This window comes from Muscardinus avellanarius, assembly GCF_963383645.1.
Source record: "Muscardinus avellanarius genome assembly, chromosome: 6".
Lineage (NCBI taxonomy): Eukaryota > Metazoa > Chordata > Mammalia > Rodentia > Gliridae > Muscardinus > Muscardinus avellanarius.
Genome location: NC_137791.1, coordinates 30,827,382 through 30,845,271, shown reverse-complemented (window position 1 = coordinate 30,845,271; position 17,890 = coordinate 30,827,382). Strand labels below are relative to the sequence as shown.

At 42.5% G+C, this 17,890-nt stretch overlaps 1 protein-coding gene across 1 annotated transcript in view; it reads left to right on the top strand.

Moving 5' to 3' along the window:
* The window catches only part of SPMIP2 (sperm microtubule inner protein 2), a gene marked incomplete at both ends in the record, with an annotated part of 171,220 nt that overhangs the window by 152,255 nt on the left and 1,075 nt on the right, over positions 1–17,890 (top strand). The window contains 2 exons of the mRNA XM_080697165.1: positions 8,081–8,262; positions 11,503–11,580. Of these exons, the coding sequence (XP_080553291.1) occupies positions 8,081–8,262; positions 11,503–11,580 (260 nt within the window). The remainder of the gene's footprint in view (positions 1–8,080; positions 8,263–11,502; positions 11,581–17,890) is intronic.

The window sequence follows — 17,890 nt, the reverse complement described above, 5'->3', positions numbered from 1 at the left end:
GCCAGCCGTGCTGGCTTAGGAGACCCTGTTTCCAAATAAAAATGTAAAAATAGGTCTGGGAGTGTAGCCCGGAGGTAGAAGGGCTTCCAGGAACCCCAGTACCACAAAAAAAAAAAAAAGCACTGCAGAAGCCAGACATGGTGGTGCATGCTTGTAATTCCTGCACTTGGGAGGCTGAGACAGGAGGATCGCACAAGTTCGAAGCCAGCCTCAGTTACTTAGTGAGGCTCTCAGCAACTTAGGGAGACCCTGTTTCCTAATAAAGTATAAAATAGGTCTGGGAGTATAGCCCAGAGGTAGAAAAGCCCCTGTGTTCCACCCCCAGCACCACACACACACACACACACACACACACACACACACAAAACACTGCAGAAAATTGGAATAGAAGGAATATATTTCAACATCATTAAGACAATACACAACAAACCCAAAGCCAACATCATACTGAATGGGGAAAAACTGCAAGAATTTCCTCTAAATTCAGGAACAAGTCAACAATGCCCACCATCACCACTCCTTTTCAATATAGTCCTTGAGACTCTTGCCACAGCAAAAAGAGAAGAGAAGGAAATAAAAGGAATTCAAATAGGAAAAGAGAAATTAAAATTATTCTTGTTTTCAGATGGCATGTTTCTTTATCTAGAAGACCTAAAGAACAAAACCAAAAGACTACTGGAGCTGATTAACCAATACAGCAAAGTTGCATGATACAAAATCAACCTAAAGAAATCAGTTGCTTTTCTTATGCTATCAATAAATCTACAATGAAAGAAATAAAACAATTCCATTAACAATAACCTGAGAACCAATAAAATACCTAGGAATAAACCTAACCAAAAGACACAAAAGACTTCTACAATTAAAACTATAAAACATTAAGGAAAGAAATTCTTCATAGACCTAGAAAAATTAGTCATAAATTTTATATGGAGATAGAAAAGACTCAGAATAGCCAAAGCAATTCTCAGCAATAAGAACCATGCAGGAAGCCAGATGTGGTGGTGCATACTTGTAATCCCAGAATTTGGGAGGCTGAGACTGGAGGATCACAGTTCGTGGACAGCCTCAGCTACTTAGTGAGGTCCTCCATAACTTAGTGAGACCCTGTTTCAAAATAAAGAACAAAAAATAGGGAAAGGGGTGTAGCTCAGAGGTAGAGTGTCCCTGGGTTCCATCCCCAGACCTGCAAAAAAAAAAAAAAAAAAAAAAAAAGAACCATGTAGGAGGTATCACAATCCCTGACTTCAAATTATACTACAGAGCAATAGTAGTAAAAACAGCATGGTACTGACACAACAATAGGCATACAGACCAGTGGAACAGAATGGAAGATACAGAAACAAACCCATACACTTATAGTCAATTGATTTTTGATAAAGGGGCCAAACTCACATGCTAGAGAAAAGATGCCTTTTCAACAAATGATGCTGGGACAACTGGATATCCATTTGTAGAAATATGGAACTAAATCATTACCTCTCACCATGCACAGGAATCAACTCAAGATGGATCAAAGACTTAGAAATTAGACCAGAGACCTTGAAGTTATTAGAAGAGGGCATAGGCTCAACACTCCAACATATAGGCACATGCAGTAACTTTCTTAATAAGCCTTCCAAGCGCAGGAAGTTAAAGCTAGAAATAACAAGTGGGATGGCATCAAACTAAAAAGTTTCTTCTCATTAAAGAAAACCATCAAAAACCTAAAGACAAAGCCTGCAGATTGGGAGAAGATCTTTACCAGCCACCACTCTGATAGAGGGCTAATATCCAGAATATACAAAGAGCTCAAAAGAATCCACACTAGCAAAACAAATAACCCAATCAAGAATTGCGCAACTGAACTGAATAAACACTTCACAAAAGAAGAGATACAAATGGCCAATAGATACATGAAAAGATGTTCAAAATCACTAGCCATCAGGGAGATGCAAATCAAAACTACGACAAGATTCCATCTAACCCCAATCAGAGTGGCAAGCATAAAGGAATCGAATAACAACAAATGCTGGAGAGGATGTGGGGAAAGAGGAACTCTTTTACACTGTTGGTGGGAGTGCAAACTAGTTCAGCCACTATGGAGATCTGTGTGGAGATTCCTTAGAAAACTGGGAATAGATCCACCATTTGATCTGGCTCTACCACTCCTGGGTATCTTTCCAAAGGGGTTGAATCAGAGAACTACAGTAACATATGCATACACATGTTCATAGCAGCACAATTCGTAATAGCCAAAATATGGAACCAACCTAGGTCTCCATTAACAGATGAATGGATTACAAAATTTTGGGAAATACACACAATGGAATTCTATTCATTTATAAAGAAGAACAAAATCATGTCATTTGCAAGAAGATGGAAAGACCTGGAGAACATTACGTTAAGTGAGATCAGCCAAGCACAGAAAGAAAGGCACATATGTTTTATCTAATATGCCCAATATAGGGAATATTAGAATATTCCCTAATCTAGGGAATAATATTATTAGGAATACCAGAGGGAATCCAGATAATGGAGGGGAAACCTCAGCAAAGCTAGAGTGGAAGGGTAGGAGAGAAAGAAGGCTGAGGTTGATTAATAGAAGAGCTACAATTGAATATGTGTAAGTGTGAATGTAGCATGGTCAACCTGGACACTTGTTGTTGAGAGGGGGGAAGGGAAGAAAGAGGGAGAAGGCACCAAGCACTGTGTGAATGTATGTCATTTTCAATATGATCCACATAAAAATAAAAATATCTATCATATGTATATATATACAATGCAATATATAAATATATAAAGAAATATATATATATACATACATACATACAGAGAGAGAGAGAGAGAGAGAGAGAGAGAGAGAGAGAGAGAGTGTGTGTGTGTGTGTGTGTGTGTATGGTGTGTTGTACTGCGGATTGAACCCAAGGGCATACTATCTCTAAGCTAAAACCCCAGTCCTATTTTTTTTTTTTGGTGGTACTGGGGTTCCTGGAAACCCTATTACCTCTGGACTACACTCCCAGACCCATTTTTATATTTTTATTTGGAAACAGGGTCTCTTAAGCCAGCAAGGCTGGCTACGAACCTGAGCGATCCTCCTGTCTCCGCCTCCCAAGCGTGGGGATTACAAGCATGTGCCACCACGCCTGCCTGGCATTTATTTTTAGTTTTGAAACAGGGTCTCACTAAGTTGCTGAGGCTAGCTTCGAAACTGCTATTCTCCTGTCTCAGCCTCCCAAGTACCAGGATTACTGGTGTGCACAACCATGTCCAAATAAAATGTTCCTTTTTAATTTTTGTGGTGCTGGGGATTGAACCTAGGGCTTTGCATGTCGTATGTATGTGGTCTTCCTGCTGAGCTAAATCCCCAGCCCTGAAATGTCTTTTTGAAAAATGTCAAAACTTGGATGGTAGCTGGGCATGGTGGTACCCACCTGTAATCTCAATACTTGGGAGGCTGAGTCAGGAGGATCAGAGTCAATATCAGCTCCAACAACTTAGTAAGATCCTCAGTAACTTAGGGAGACTCTGTTTCAAAATAAAAAACAAAAAGGGCTGGAGTATTGTTCAGAGGTAGGATGTCCCTGGGCTCAATACCCAGTATCAAAGAAAACAAACACAAAGCACTTGAATGGTGTCTGGATCAGATATCAGCAGTATAAAAATATTAATTTTCTGGCTTTCTCTGATTTTAAAGGTTATGTTGAGGGTAGATAGAATGTCCTTGTTTGTAGAAATTGCACCCTGTAGCATCTAGGGATGACAAGTCAACAACGTGCTTTGAAATGGGTCCTGAAAACAAGCGTTTGTAGGACTTCCAACTTTTCTACAAGGTTGGGGGAAGAAGGAGATGGAGAAGGGAAAGGAGAATAAGGAAAGGTGCGGGCGGAGGAGAAGGAGAAGGAGAAATGATATCTGACCCTTGGAGAACTGATTAGCATAATAACTAAGTACTGTTACATGGAGAATGTTTGGTTGTGTGTGTGTGTGTGTTTGCTGCTGTTGTGTACTAGTAACACCTCATTATTCCTGAGGGCTCATCTGGAGCCAAAGCTTTTGTTCCTTGGCTTATCTCTTTAGATTTTGGGGTTATTTGTACGTTTGATATAGTGTGAGTGAATTTCTACAATTGATGTGGCCAGTAATTTCTATGAGACCTTTAAAATATTTGAATTACAACTAATTTTTAACTTTCCAGTGCCTATGGTGATTCAAGATTCCAAGAACATAGTATATTCTGAATTTAAAGTAGATTATAAATGTGGTGCTGTGGTGCACACCTGCAATCCAGTGCTAGGAAGGCTGAGACAAGGGGATCACATTTTTGAGGACAGCATTAGCAATTTAGTGAGACTCTACTTCAAAATTAAAAATAAGCTCGAGAATGGTGGCATACACTTATAATCCTAGTACTTGAGAATCAGGTTCAAGGCCAGGCTCAGGAACTTAGCAATGCCCTCATCAACTTAGTGAGACCCTGTTTCAAAATAAAAAATAATATAGGGTGGGGATGTGGCTTATAGGTAGAATACTCTTGGATTTAGTGCCCAGTACCACAAAGTAATAACAACAACAACAATAATAATACTAGGGGCGGGGGTATAGCTCAGAGGTAGAACAGTGCCCCTAGGTTCAATATCTGGTACCAAAAAAAGTAGATTATAAAATATTTTAGCACTAAGTGTGAACTAAATATATGAAAAGGTTTTCTTTTCTTTTTTCTTTTTTTCTTTCTTTCTTTCTTTCTTTTTTTTTTTGGTACTGGTTTTGGAACCCAAGGGCATTTTACAGCCCTAGTCCTATTTTTTAGTCTTTTTATTTTATTTTTATTTATTTAGTTACTTATTTTTGGTGGACTGGGGTTCCTGGAAATCCTTCTACCCCCGGGCTACATTCCCAGACCTATTTTTAATATTTTTTTAAAAATTTGGAAACAGGGTCTCCTAAACCAGCAAGGCTGGCTTCGAACCTGCGTGATCCTCCAGTCTCCGTCTCCCAAGTGCAGGGATTACAAGCATGCGCCACCACGCCCAACAATCTTTTTATTTTTGAAACAGGGTCTCAGTGAGTCGCAAAGCTGAGGCTGTCTGCGAGCTGCGATCCTCTGGTTTCCGCCTCCTGAATTTGGATTACAAGTGTGTGCCACTACGCCCGGCTCTGCAAGGCTTTTCTTTTCTAAACTAATAGAAATACTCCTATAATACGTTATTTTACAGAAAAGAAGACATTTTTAAAATGTTTTAAAACCAGAAATGGTTTTTAGTAATAGCTGCTACACACTTGTCACCACCAGCTATTTTGCCCTTTAAACTTTCTGGAAAACATTCCCTGTCATACTTGTAAGTAATAACTCCCCGTCCCCTGCCAGTAAAAAGCAGACTGTAGGAAGCTACTCTCCCGTGCAGAGGCAGGTAGGGTGAGCAGGAATGGGCGAAGGTGATAACCTTCAAAGCTGCTCTGCCGTCCTCCTCCCTCTCTATCCCTCTTCTCTGAGGCCAGCTGAGTGCCAACGTGTCAGGCAGAATAACAGTCCTGGGGATCCGACCTGAGTCACGGTCTGGACCCTTTAAGGAGCACTAACTTCACACAGAGAGAGTCCACTGAGCTAGAAATTTGAGGATCTCCTAACAGTTTTGCAAAAGAAGTCAAATACAAAGCACAATTAAGCAGAGTCACTGCATCAAAGGAATGAGGAAAGTCTCCACAGCAAAGTGACTTGCTTTATTTTGCTTTGGCAGTGCCAGGGGTGCACCAGGCCTGGTGCATACCAGGCAAACGCTCTGCCCTGGAGCTACATCCCAGCCAAAGGTGGCAGTTCCAGCCCTGGCTGGCACCATTTGCCAGGAGAGGAGGAGGGGAGGGTGTGGCAAGCTAAAGGCCAGTGAAGCAGCCGGCTGGCTGAGGGTCTGAAAGCTGGCCTTCATGGTGGAAGAGGTGGAGGCTGTGGCACAGGGATGGGCTGAGGGCAGCAGGCTGGGGGCCCCATCCTGGTCTGACCAGTTATCCCAGTATTTGGGAGGCTGAGACAGGAGGATCACAGGCCAGCACAAGGTAACTTAGTGAGACCCTGTTTCAAAGTGAAATCTAAAATGGGCTGAGGGTATAATTCAGTGGTAGAACATTGAGCTCAATCTCCAGTACCACTGGAAAAGAAAAGAAGGCAAAATACAACAATCATGTCTGGTATGGTGCTGCAGGCTGGTAATTCCAGTATTTGGGAGGCTGAGATGGGAGGATTGTCGGTTTAAAGCCAGCCTCAGCAACTTAGTGAGGCTCTCAGCAACCCAGCATGATGCTGTCCCCATGTAACAAAATAAAACAGGGCTGGGAGTGAAGCTCAAAGGCAGAATGCCCCTGGGTTCAATTCCCAGCGGCACGTGTGTGCATGTGCTCACACACACACACACACACACACACACACACACACACACACACACACACACCACAGCAGCAGCCAACACAGTGTTCAGAAGTTTGGGCCTCACCCTGGGACATCAGCGGGTCTGCTGGAGGGACGCGGGCACCGTCCTGCTGGTGACTCCTGTGATTCTAGGTGCGTCTGACCCGAGCTGGGAGGACCCTTGCTCCCTGACTTCACTTCGCTCTCTGCTCAAGCATGGCCTCTTCCTCTCCTGCCTGACCTCACCGAGAGAGCACACCTGGGATTCTCCATCCCACACCTGTCTTTACTTACTCACGGTACCTTCCACGGTACCATTCATCACCTGCTCCCGGCTGTTTGGCGAGCTGTGAGAGCAGGAGTCTCCCCTCCAGGGCCGGCTCTGGGCCGGGTGGAGCCCAAGTGCTCGTATGGTTTTGAATGAGTGAAGAGTGACGCAAACCGGCCACAGTCCTGGTCCTCGGCTTGGTGTCAGCGTTTGGATCCTGTGTGGCCCCCAAGGCCCCTGTGGTAAAGGCTTGGTCCCTGGCGTAAAGGCTTGGTCCCTGGCGTGGTGCCACGGGGAGGTGGTGGAATGCTTACGAGTTGGAGGTGAGGTCTTCAGGTCTTTGGGGGTGTCCTTGCAGGGGCTGGGAGACCCTGGCCCCTTCCTCCTGCTCTCTTTTACCTTCTGCCATGCGGTGAGCAGCTTTCCCCTCACACTCCCACTGTGGCCTGCTCTGCCTTAGGGGCGCTGCCGACGGACACAAATCGATCATCTCGGGCATTTGCTAACAAGTGCTCTTGAGCCTTCCAGAGGGATGACAGATCCTTACCTGTAGTCCTTTTTCTTTCTGTGTTTCAGAGTTGGGTCTTTAGAATGAGAAGGCAGGGCTGATTTAAGGTCTTGGGAACCTTCCCAAAGATGTCACTGGGAAAAAAGGTGAAGCCTAGAACTTTCCTCTAAAATATGACTCAAAGCCAGAGTTTGACATTGTAAAGCTGGTGTTTTCCTGAATGCCTGTCAGAGCTTAAAATCGGCAGGCAATGTCCCTCAGAACTCCCGAGTCTCCTGAGGCCTTAACCTGCCACCTTCCATGCTCGCTCTGAAGTACGAGAGGGGCAGTCAGGAAACATCAAGGGCGCATTCACCAAGGTTCTTTTTTTTTTTTTTTTTTGGTGGTACTGGGGTTCCTGGAAGCCCTTCTTCCTCCGGGCTACACTCCCAGACCTATTTTATATTTTTGAAACAGGGTCTCTTACGCCAGCATGGCTGGCTTCGAACCTGCGCGATCCTCCTGTCTCTGCCTCCCAAGCGCGGGGATTACAAGCGTGCGCCACCACGCCCGGCCACCAAGGTTCTTAAGTGAACGTCCATCTGGAGCCAGTTCTTTGCATCTGGCTTCCCAGGGATGCAGAATGGGGGAAGAACTCGAGAACTTCTCAGAACACCGATGGGTCAGATTTCCAGATTTCCCACACCAAGGGCTAAACATCCATTCAAATCGCCAGAGAAATAGACAAATCTCAACTACCTAAAAATCGTGTGGTGCACACTTGTAATATCAGCATTCAGGAGTCAGAGCGGAGAATCGCGGTTTGCAGACAGCCTCAGCTACTCAGCGAGGCCCTTCACAACTCAGTGAGACCATTAAAAAAAAAAAAAAAAAGACTATAGACCTTTTCTATTTGAGAACCAAACATTTTGTTCCTTTCCAGGCAACCAAAACCGTTTGTCCTGGATGAGCAAGGAAAAGACAGTCGTGGATTTTTAGCCTGGCATATGAGTGATTACGAAGACACCGACCAGAGGAATTCCAAGTGGGCTGTCCTTGTGAGGAAGAGTAAGTCACCATTGCCAAGAACTTCCAGACCATCAAAGCTACCAAAGCTACCAAAAGGTCTGTTCTGTTGCTTTTCTAAATTATCAAAGACAAAACATAGTATCATTTTAATATATGAGTAGAGAGCGTTGTTTAGTAGTACTATAACAATTTTACAGCTCCTATCAAACCGTTGTGTAATCTATATTGGATTTCCACAAGAGCATCCATTCAGTAGGTAGGTACCAATTATTCCTATTTTATGGCTAAAGAAAACAAGTATTTTGTGTCCAGTCCTTAGAATTGTTTCTTCATCACATGGTTTAACTTGAAGAGAATGGCCATCCCTTGACTTCCAAGAGCTAAGACCAGTGTGTAAAGAGCAAAGTAACTCTGCAACTCCCCTAAAAATCCTGACACATCGGTTAGCACAGTCAGAGTAACCCAGTTACAATTCTAGCCCCGTCCTTTTACTATCTATTGAATCTCGGGGAAAGTGGCATAATTTTTTTATATGAAGTTTTTGTGTGTTTGTATGGTGGTGGAAATGAGCTTTGAACCCAGGGGCATTCCACCTTCCAGCTACACTCCTAGCCATATTTTTTTTTTTTTTGTGTGTGTGCATGTATGTATTATGGTACTGGTGATTGAACCCAGGGGCATTATACCTCTGAACTATACTCCAGCCCTATTTTATTTTTATTTTTGAAAAAGTCTCACTAGGTGGATGAGAGTCTCACTACTTGCTGAAACTGGTTGCAAACCTATAATCCTCCTGTCTCAGCTGTCCAAGTACTGGGATTATAGGTGTATGCCATCATGTCTGGCTGTTTTATTAATTTATTTTTTCATTACTGGGAATTAAACATGGGCATTCTGCCTCCAAGTTGCACCCCAACTCTATTTATTATTTATTTTAAAACAGGGTCTCACTAAGTTGCAGAGGGCCTCACTAAGTAGCCAAAGCTGGCCACAAACCTGCGATCCTCCTGTCTCAGCCTCCCAAATGCTGGGATTCCAAGTATGCACCACCACGCCTGGTTTATGTCTGGCTTTTATAGATTTCTTAAAGATAGGACTATTGCTTACTGTCCTGGAAATTCTGTAAAGTTAGCATGGGAATGAAGAATATATATGTTCAACAACGATTCCCAAGTGAACCTGAGGTCGGTGTACGGGTCACTTCCTGTGTGTCAGCGCTCTGTGTCCTCCAACAGCATAGTGCATTTTGCAGTCATTCTTTTTTTGTTTGTTTTTTTGTTTTGTTTTGTTTTTTGGTACTGGGGATAGAACCCAGGGGCATTCTACCTCCGAGCTACACCCCAACTCTATTTTTTATTCTTTATTTTGAAACAGGGCTCACTGAGTTGCAAATAGTCTAAGTAGCTGAGGCTGTCTGCAAACCGCAATCCTCCTTGTCTCAGCCTCCCAAATATTGGGACTACAAGCGTTGCCACCACGCCCAGCTGTTTGTTTTTGTGGTATGGGGTTTGGACCCCCAAGCATTTTACCGCTGGGTTATTGCCCTAGCCACAAGTTGTTGTTGTTGTTGTTATTATTATTATTATTATTATTATTATTATTATTATTATTATTATTTTGTAAAGGGTTCTCTGTACTGGCCTCAAACCTGTGATTCTCCTATTTCAACCTTCAAGTGCTGGGATTACAGGTATGCACCACCACGTCAGCTTCCAGTTTTTTAATACTGAGTTGGAAATCACATTTTTATGATAGAAAAAAAGATAGAATAGATTGGATCCATTCAGAGAAGGCTGCTCCCTACAGAGAGCTGTCTGGCTCCATGGGAGGATTTTGCCAACTCACTAGAGTAGCATTTACCCTCTGACGCAAAAGACCCGATTCATCAGCAGTGAATTATGTCTACTCAAAACATTCTGTGAGGGAGGCAGACGAGTCCTCCTTGGAAGGTCCTGACCCCATGGACACTGTATGGAAAAGGAGAGTAGTTCAGCCTCGCACATTCTTCTGTGGTCTCTGGGAGAAGCCCCGGTGAGATGCTTTACTGCAGTGTGTAGGGAGAGGCTTGGGCTGGTACTTTTCTACCACTAATTCTGAGTAGGAACAGAGCGATCTCAGAGTACACTATCTCAACTGCCTTCCTCTACCACTCACTAAATCCAATCGAAATAGGTTTGCTTTGTATTTAAAAAGCTGTTTAAAAGACTTAAAACCACACAACCAGGCTTGGTGGTAGATGCTTGTATTTCCAGAATTCAGGAGGCAGAGACCAGAGGATGTCCGTTTGTGGACAGTGCCAGCTACTTAGCAAGGCCCTTTGCAACTCAGTGAGACTCTGTTTCAAAAAATAAGACTAGCCGGGGCGTGGTGGCGCACGCTTGTATCCCTACGTTTGGGAGGCAAAGACAGGAGGATCGCGCTGGTTCGAAGCCAGCCGCGCTGACTTAAGAGACCCTGTTTCTAAATAAAAATATAAAAATAGGTCTGGGAGTGTAGCCTGGAGTAGAAGGGCTTCCAGGAACCCCAGTACCACCAAAAAAAAAGACTAAAAAATAGGACTGGGGGTGGAGCTCAGAGGTAGAATGCCCCTGGGTTCATCCCTAGAACCAACCACACACACACACACACACACAAAATAAAAAACCCTTAAAATTCCAAATTTGAGGAAGTTACAAGAATGTATGTCTTCATCCAGATCCATCAGTTATTAATTAATTTGCTCTAATGCCCTCCCCCATTCTATAAACCATTTGAGGGTAGATTGCAGACATACCGCCTCTTTATTTATAAACACTTCAGGGTGTATTTCATAAGAGCATAACTACTGTTGGAATTTTAAGATTCAGGAAACTTAACATTGATATATTATTATATATCAATTATAATTATTATATATCATTGATATATTGATATATTATTATCTAAAGCTCATATCCAAATTTTATTAATTGACCTTGTATGTTTCCCTGATCCAGGATTCGCGCTGGGGTCATGTATTACATTTGGTTATCACCTCTTTAGTTTCACTTAGCTTGGAAGTTACATAGCCTTGGTCTTTTATGACACCTACATTTTTTGTGGCACTGGATTAAACTCAGGGTCCTTTTACCCCCAGACCCATTTTTAATTCTTTCTTTTGAAACAGGGTCTAAGTTGTGGAGGGTCTAAGTAGCTGAGGCTGGCCGTGATACCTGCAATCCTCCTGTCTCAGCCTTCCAAGTACTGGGATTACAAGCGTACCCCACCATGCCCAGCTGATACCCACATTTTTGAAGACTACAGGCTAATTTTGTACCATTTCTCTCAATATGAGTCTGTCTGATGTCTCCTCACAAGTGGATTCAGGTCATGTACGTTTGACAGGAACGATAGACACAGGCTGTGTCGTCCTCAGTGTGTCCAGAGGCACCAGACGTAGGTTTAGCTCATCGTTGTTGAGGGTAGCTGATTACTTGGTTACACCCCTTCCCTCCACAGGTAAATAAAATACTGTATCATTTGAAATTATTTCTATTTTTATCCCTCAGCCTTTTAAGATTTTCAAGTTCTAGAAATATACCAGAAACTTATTCTCTAAATCCATTTGTAAATATTTATTTTTGTACTGGGGATGGAAACCAGGGCTATTCTACCTCTGAGCTACTCCCCCAGCCCTATTTTTTATTCGTTATTTTGAAAGAGGGTCTCACTACGTTGTGGAGGGCCTAAGTAGCTGAGGCTGGCTGTGAACCTGTGATCCTCCCATCTCAGCCTCCCAAGTACTGGGATTACACCATACCTGGCCATCAAGTCCATTTTTTAAATCATCCCAACAAATTGTTGTGGGTATTCAATAAGTATTCATGCTTTTTGTTCTGTATAAATCATTTCCAAGCAAAATAACTAGCAGCAATTGTATTCAGAAGCAGATGCTGAGTACCACGTGCGAAAGGAAAGCCACTCGCTCCTACTTGGCGGCTCTGCCCTGCTGCAGTGGGCGGCTGCCATCCTCCTCTTACCCAAGACACCTGCTTCCCTTCTATGCTGCAAGAATGAGAACCTTGGTGTTGAACATTTTTTCATGTATCTATTGGCCATTTGTATCTCTTCTTTTGTGAAGTGTCTATTCAATTCAGTTGCCCATTTTTTGACTGGGTTATTTGTTTTGCTAGTGTAGAGTCTTCTAAGTTCTTTGTATATTCTGGATATTAACTCTATCAGATAAATAGCTGGTAAATATCTTCTCCCGTTCTGTAGGCTTTCTCTTTAGATTCTTGATTTCTTTTGATGAGCGGAAACATTTTAGTTTGATGCCATCCCACTTGTTAATTCTTGTTTTAATTTCCTGAGTAACAGCTTGTGAGAAGCAAAGCTGTCCTTGGGAGCTGGAGGGAAAGTGTAGAGCATAAAGCTCTGTGCATGGCCTACATGGTTTCTCATCTACATAAATGGTTGAAAATGAGCGTGTTTTATTTATTTAGTCAGTTATTTTTATTTTTTTGGTGGTACTAGGGATAGAACCCAGGGGCCTTCTACCTCCGGGCTACACTCCCAGACCTATTTTATATTTTTTATTTGGAAATAGGGTCTCTTAAGCCAGTTGAGGTTGGCATCGAATCTGCGCGATCCTCCTGTCTCAGCCTCCCAAGTGCGGGGATTACAAGTGTGCGCCATCACGCCTGGCAAAACAAGTGTGTTTTATATTCATGCTCTTGAGGGTTTTTTTTTTCCCTACTTAAAGACATTAGAGCTTTTAAAAATTGTGTTTCTAAACAGTACAATTTAGCCAGGCATGGTGGTGCATACTTGTAACTCACGCGCTTGGGAGGCGGAGACAGGAGGATCGCGCTGGTTCAAAGCCAGCCGCGCTGGTTTAAGAGACCCTGTTTCCAAATAAAAATATAAAATAGGTCTGGGAGTATAGTCCGGAGGTAGAAGGGTTTCCAGAAACCCCAGTACCACCAAAAAAACAAAACAAAAACAACAACAAAAAAAATGATAATAATAAAAAAATTAAAAGTAAAATTCATGATATTTAACAGGAGTTATCGTTTGCATTGCATTTATACAAAATGCTTTAAAAAATATTTTCAGAGCTGGGAAAATTTCTAAACTGTTTATCTATCTTGCCGAATTTCTCTTTTTAAAATCTCAAGCCGCGTATGGTAGCTCAGTCCTGTAATCCCAGTACTTGGGAGTCTGAGACAGGCGGGTCATAGGTCTAAGGTCATCCTCAGCAACATGGTGAGACTCAGCAACCAAGCAAGACTGTTTCAAAACAAAAATTAAAAATGGCTGGAGTTGTAACTCAGAGGTAAAATGCCCCTGGGTTTAGTCCCTACTACCACAATAAAAAAAAAAAGAAATAAAAAGAAAATAAAATCCCCAAATGTCTTTCATGTTCTATCTTCTATTCCATTTTTATTTTTCCTTCTTAATTTTGTTATTTTTTCTCAGAATACAAAACAACTATCTAAATGTTGTAAACCTCATGGGCATATGACACTTTTTTTCTTTTTTTGTGGTACTGGGAATGAGACCCAGAGATCTTCCACCTCTGAGCTATACCCCCAGCCCCATTTTATTGTTTATTTTGAAATAGTTTCAGTTTCAGTAAGTTGCAGAGGGCCTCAAATAGCTGAGGCTGTCTGGAAATCTTTGAGTTTTCTGTCTCGGCTTCCCTCCCAAGTGCTGAGATTACAAATGTGCACCGCCACTCCCGGCTTCATATAACACTTCACATCATTTATTTCTATTTCATTTCTTTGCTTATAAATATTCTTATCCCCCCCCCCATTCCAACACACAGGCAACGGGCTCCGAGATGAATACATTCTGCCCTCACTCACTCACTTTTAGTAGCCATCTCAAATTTAATGTTCATGTGAATCCCCTGGGTGTGGCACTGGGATGCAGATTAGGAATCAGCGGGTCTGGGATGGGTTTAGGTTGTGCATCTGTCACACTCCCAATAATGCAGTTAGTAGTTGCTGGTCTGGAGACCCCGGGTGGTAAGGTGCCGGAGAACCTAACAGTGAATTGAGTTTGAGTAAGGAACAGAAGAGATTTGATGAGACAAGAGGGGGAGTAGGAGAAACAAATTTGCAGGACACAGGCAACATTGGCATAGTATGTTTGCAAAAGATATGCTTCCCAAAGGAATGACAAAAGGTGATCACTAGAGCTATGACGTTGGCCTAACGTCACTCTGAGCTGCCTGGACCCCGGAACCCATGTTTCCTGGGAAGGAGGGAGGTGGAGGCCGAGTCCTCAAACCTTGGTGAGAGCTTTGGGGAGGACGCGGGGGAACAGGAGGCCAGGGAGTAACAGCAGCAGACCACCCTAGAAAAGGCGCCCTTGTTTAAAGAAAAGAGGAATGGGAAGAAGGGGCCAGGGCTTACTAGGGGTGAAGCTTAACACTTTGAATACAAAAGCCAGTAGACTGAGAACAGGAACATGAAAACATGAAAAAGAGAAAACTGATGGTTTACAGTCCCCTCAAAACACAGAGAAAGATACAGAGCCACGGGAATTAACACGTAACTAGAGGGATCAATCTGTATAGGGGGATACGGAGGGGACTTTTCCTTCCGTGTGTGTGTATGTGTGTGTGTGGTATTACTGGGGTTTGAACCCAAGAGCATTTTACCTCCGAGCACCACTGCCATCATGATCATTCTTATTATTAAAATAGGTCTCTGCTACTTTGCTGACACTGACCATGAACCTGTAATCTTCCTGTCTCAACCTCCCAAGTACTGAGATTACAAGCCTGGGACACCATGCCTGTTTTTTGTTGTTGTTGCTTTGTTTTTTTTATTGTGGCACTGGGGATGGAACCCAGGGGCATTCTACCTTTGAGCTACACCCCCAGCCCTATTTTTTAATCTATATTTTGAAACAGGGTCTCACTGAGTTGCAAAGGGCCTCAAAGTGGCTGAGGCTGTCTGGAACCACTATCCTGTCTCAGCTTCCCAAATGCTGGGATTACAAGAGTGCGCCACCACGCCTGCCTTTTTCTTTCACTTTTAATGAAGTGTTATATCCTTTCTTCCTATCTCAACGGGTTGTTTCTAAATTTTCTTTTTGTTTTTAAATCTTCTTTGTAATGCTGGGCGTGTAATCCCCATGCTTGGGAGGCTGAGACAGGAGGATCCCAGCAGGTTCGAAGCCAGCCAGCATGTGCTGGCTTAGGAGACCCTGTTTCCAAATAAGAATGTAAAAATAGGTCTGGGAGTGTAGCCAGGAGGTAGAAGGGCTTCCAGGAACCCCAGTACAACCAAAAAAAAAAAAAAAAAAGTACATATAAATTGGGCCAAGTGAGCCAGCTTGGTGGTGCATGCCTGTAATCCCAGTATTCTGGAGGCTGAGACCAGAGGAACGTGGTTTCCGGACAGCCTCAGCTACTTAGTGAGACTCTGTTTCAAAATAAAGAATACAAAATAGGGCAGGGGGTGTAGCTTGGAGGTCAAATGCCCCTGGGTTCCAGCCCCAGACCCACCAAAAAAAAAAATTGGACCAAGTGGTGCACACCTGTAATCCCAGTGCTTAGGAAGCTGTGGCAGGATCATAGGTTTGAAGCCAGCATGTAGTAACTTGGTGAGACCCTATATCAAAATAAAAAATAAAATAAGGCTGGGGGTGTGGCTCAGAGGTAGAATGCCCCTGGGTTCTATCTCAGGTAACTAACACACACAGAGACACACACCCACATAAGAGCATAAACCTAAATTTTGGAGCACCATATTAGAAAATATAATTAACTGGAGCCAGACATGGTGGCACACGCTTGTAATCCCAGCGCTTAGGAGGCTGAGACAGGAGGATCGCACAGGTTTGAAACCAGCCTCAGCTACTTAGTCTCTCAGCAACTTATTGAGACCCCGTTTCCAAATAAAATATATGTCTTAGGTCTAGGTGTATAGCCTGGAGGTAGAAAAGCCCCTGGGTTCCACCCCCAGTATGTATGTATGTATGTATCTCTCTCTCTCTCTCTCTCATGCACACACAACATATATATAATTAAGTGGGTTTAGGATAGAGCTTTGTGGTAGAGAGCTAGCCCTCGGTTGAATCCTCAATGCCACCAAAACCAAACCAAACAGGGGGGGGGGGAAGAGAGGAGGGAGGGGGAGGGAGGGAGGGAGGGAGGGAGGGAGGGAGGGAGGGAGAGAGAGAGAGAGAGAGAGAGAGAGAGAGAGAGAGAGAGAGAGAATATAGTGAAGTGCATGGGCAGATGAAGACTGTGGGGCTGCGCTGTACTGGTGACTCTAACCCCATGGGTACCGCTGCTGTTGGTAATGCAGTTTTCCAAAAGTACACCAATTCTTGGTAAAGACCAAGTGACCAATTCTTGTTAAAATCTTCCCTTAATTTATCCAACAGCTGAATAAAGCAGAATTAAGTTCTTTATATAAAAGCACAAGGTGTTTTTTACACGATTCCTGGGAAAGTCAGCATTTATTAAAACTGTAAAAATATTGTGCTTTCCAAAAAGCAGAACTTAATTCTCAGCTTAGACTATTATCGACCACATAAAATGTCTAGCAGGCCATTCAATTCAAAGGCCATGCAGGAGATGATGCTGAGCTCCCATGTATCACAGGATCGCTTACTTGCCCCGCCCCCACCTGCCATACCAGTGGTCCACACCTGTTGATATCTAACCAAAAATGTCCCCACATATAAAAAACACACCTGCTGAAAATCACTAACATACATAATAAATTTGTTTCCCCACAAATTATTATAAATATAACAAAGAAGTCATATGCAGCACCAGAAAAATGTTCAAGATAAATTCAAAAGGTTTATTGCACCAAATGCCACATAAAGGATCAAAATAACACATGAACAAATTTTAAGAAAAAATTTCAACAAACATTGGTATCTATTCAGCTAATCAAAAATGTAAATGCCCAACAATTTCTTAGTGAAGCTTTAATAATAATAATAATAATAATAATAATAATACCAAAATTTTCTCCTTTTATTTATTTACTTATTTTTTTTGGCAGTACTAGGGACTGAACTCAGGAGCTACCTCTGGGCTACACTGCCAGCACTATTTTATTTTTTATTTTGAAACAGGATTTCATTAAGTTGCTGAGGGCCTCGCTAAATTGCTGAGGTTGGCTTCAGACCTGTGATCCTACTGTTTCAGCCTCCCAAGTACTAAGATTACAGGCGATTTTCTTCTTTTATTTAATGGTCACTTAAATGTAAGCATATTGCAATCTCACTTCCCAGATATATGGTTCATCAAATTTTGACATTTAGAAACCAACATTCAGAGGGGGCTGTTTGATTTAGGCAAAAGTTATATTAAAATATTTCCCCCCCAGCACAATAAAAAGAACAAATGGTTCACGTTAACTTAGAGAAGCTGAAGACTTTTCCAATTTCATGGTGAAAGTATGCAAAAACAAAATACTCCCTAAAGTACATATTAGTGAAAAAACATTTAAAATAATTTGGGGTCACTTTATATTCTTTATGTACAACCAATTCTAGTGAAGAGCCTAAAAAGCTACAGACTACATTTTTATAAAATCTGAGGACCTAATTAGAAGAGCCCAAACAACAGTTTAGTATCATTTAAGCAAGGGGAGAATTTCCTCTCTCCAAAAAAGTTAATTCTGAAAAATATGGTCAGTTTAAAAAGTTGCAATGTGTAAACAGCAGTTCCATGGGATGTGAAAAGATTAGTTACTTTCATTAAAAAACAGCACACTTCAGAAAAATG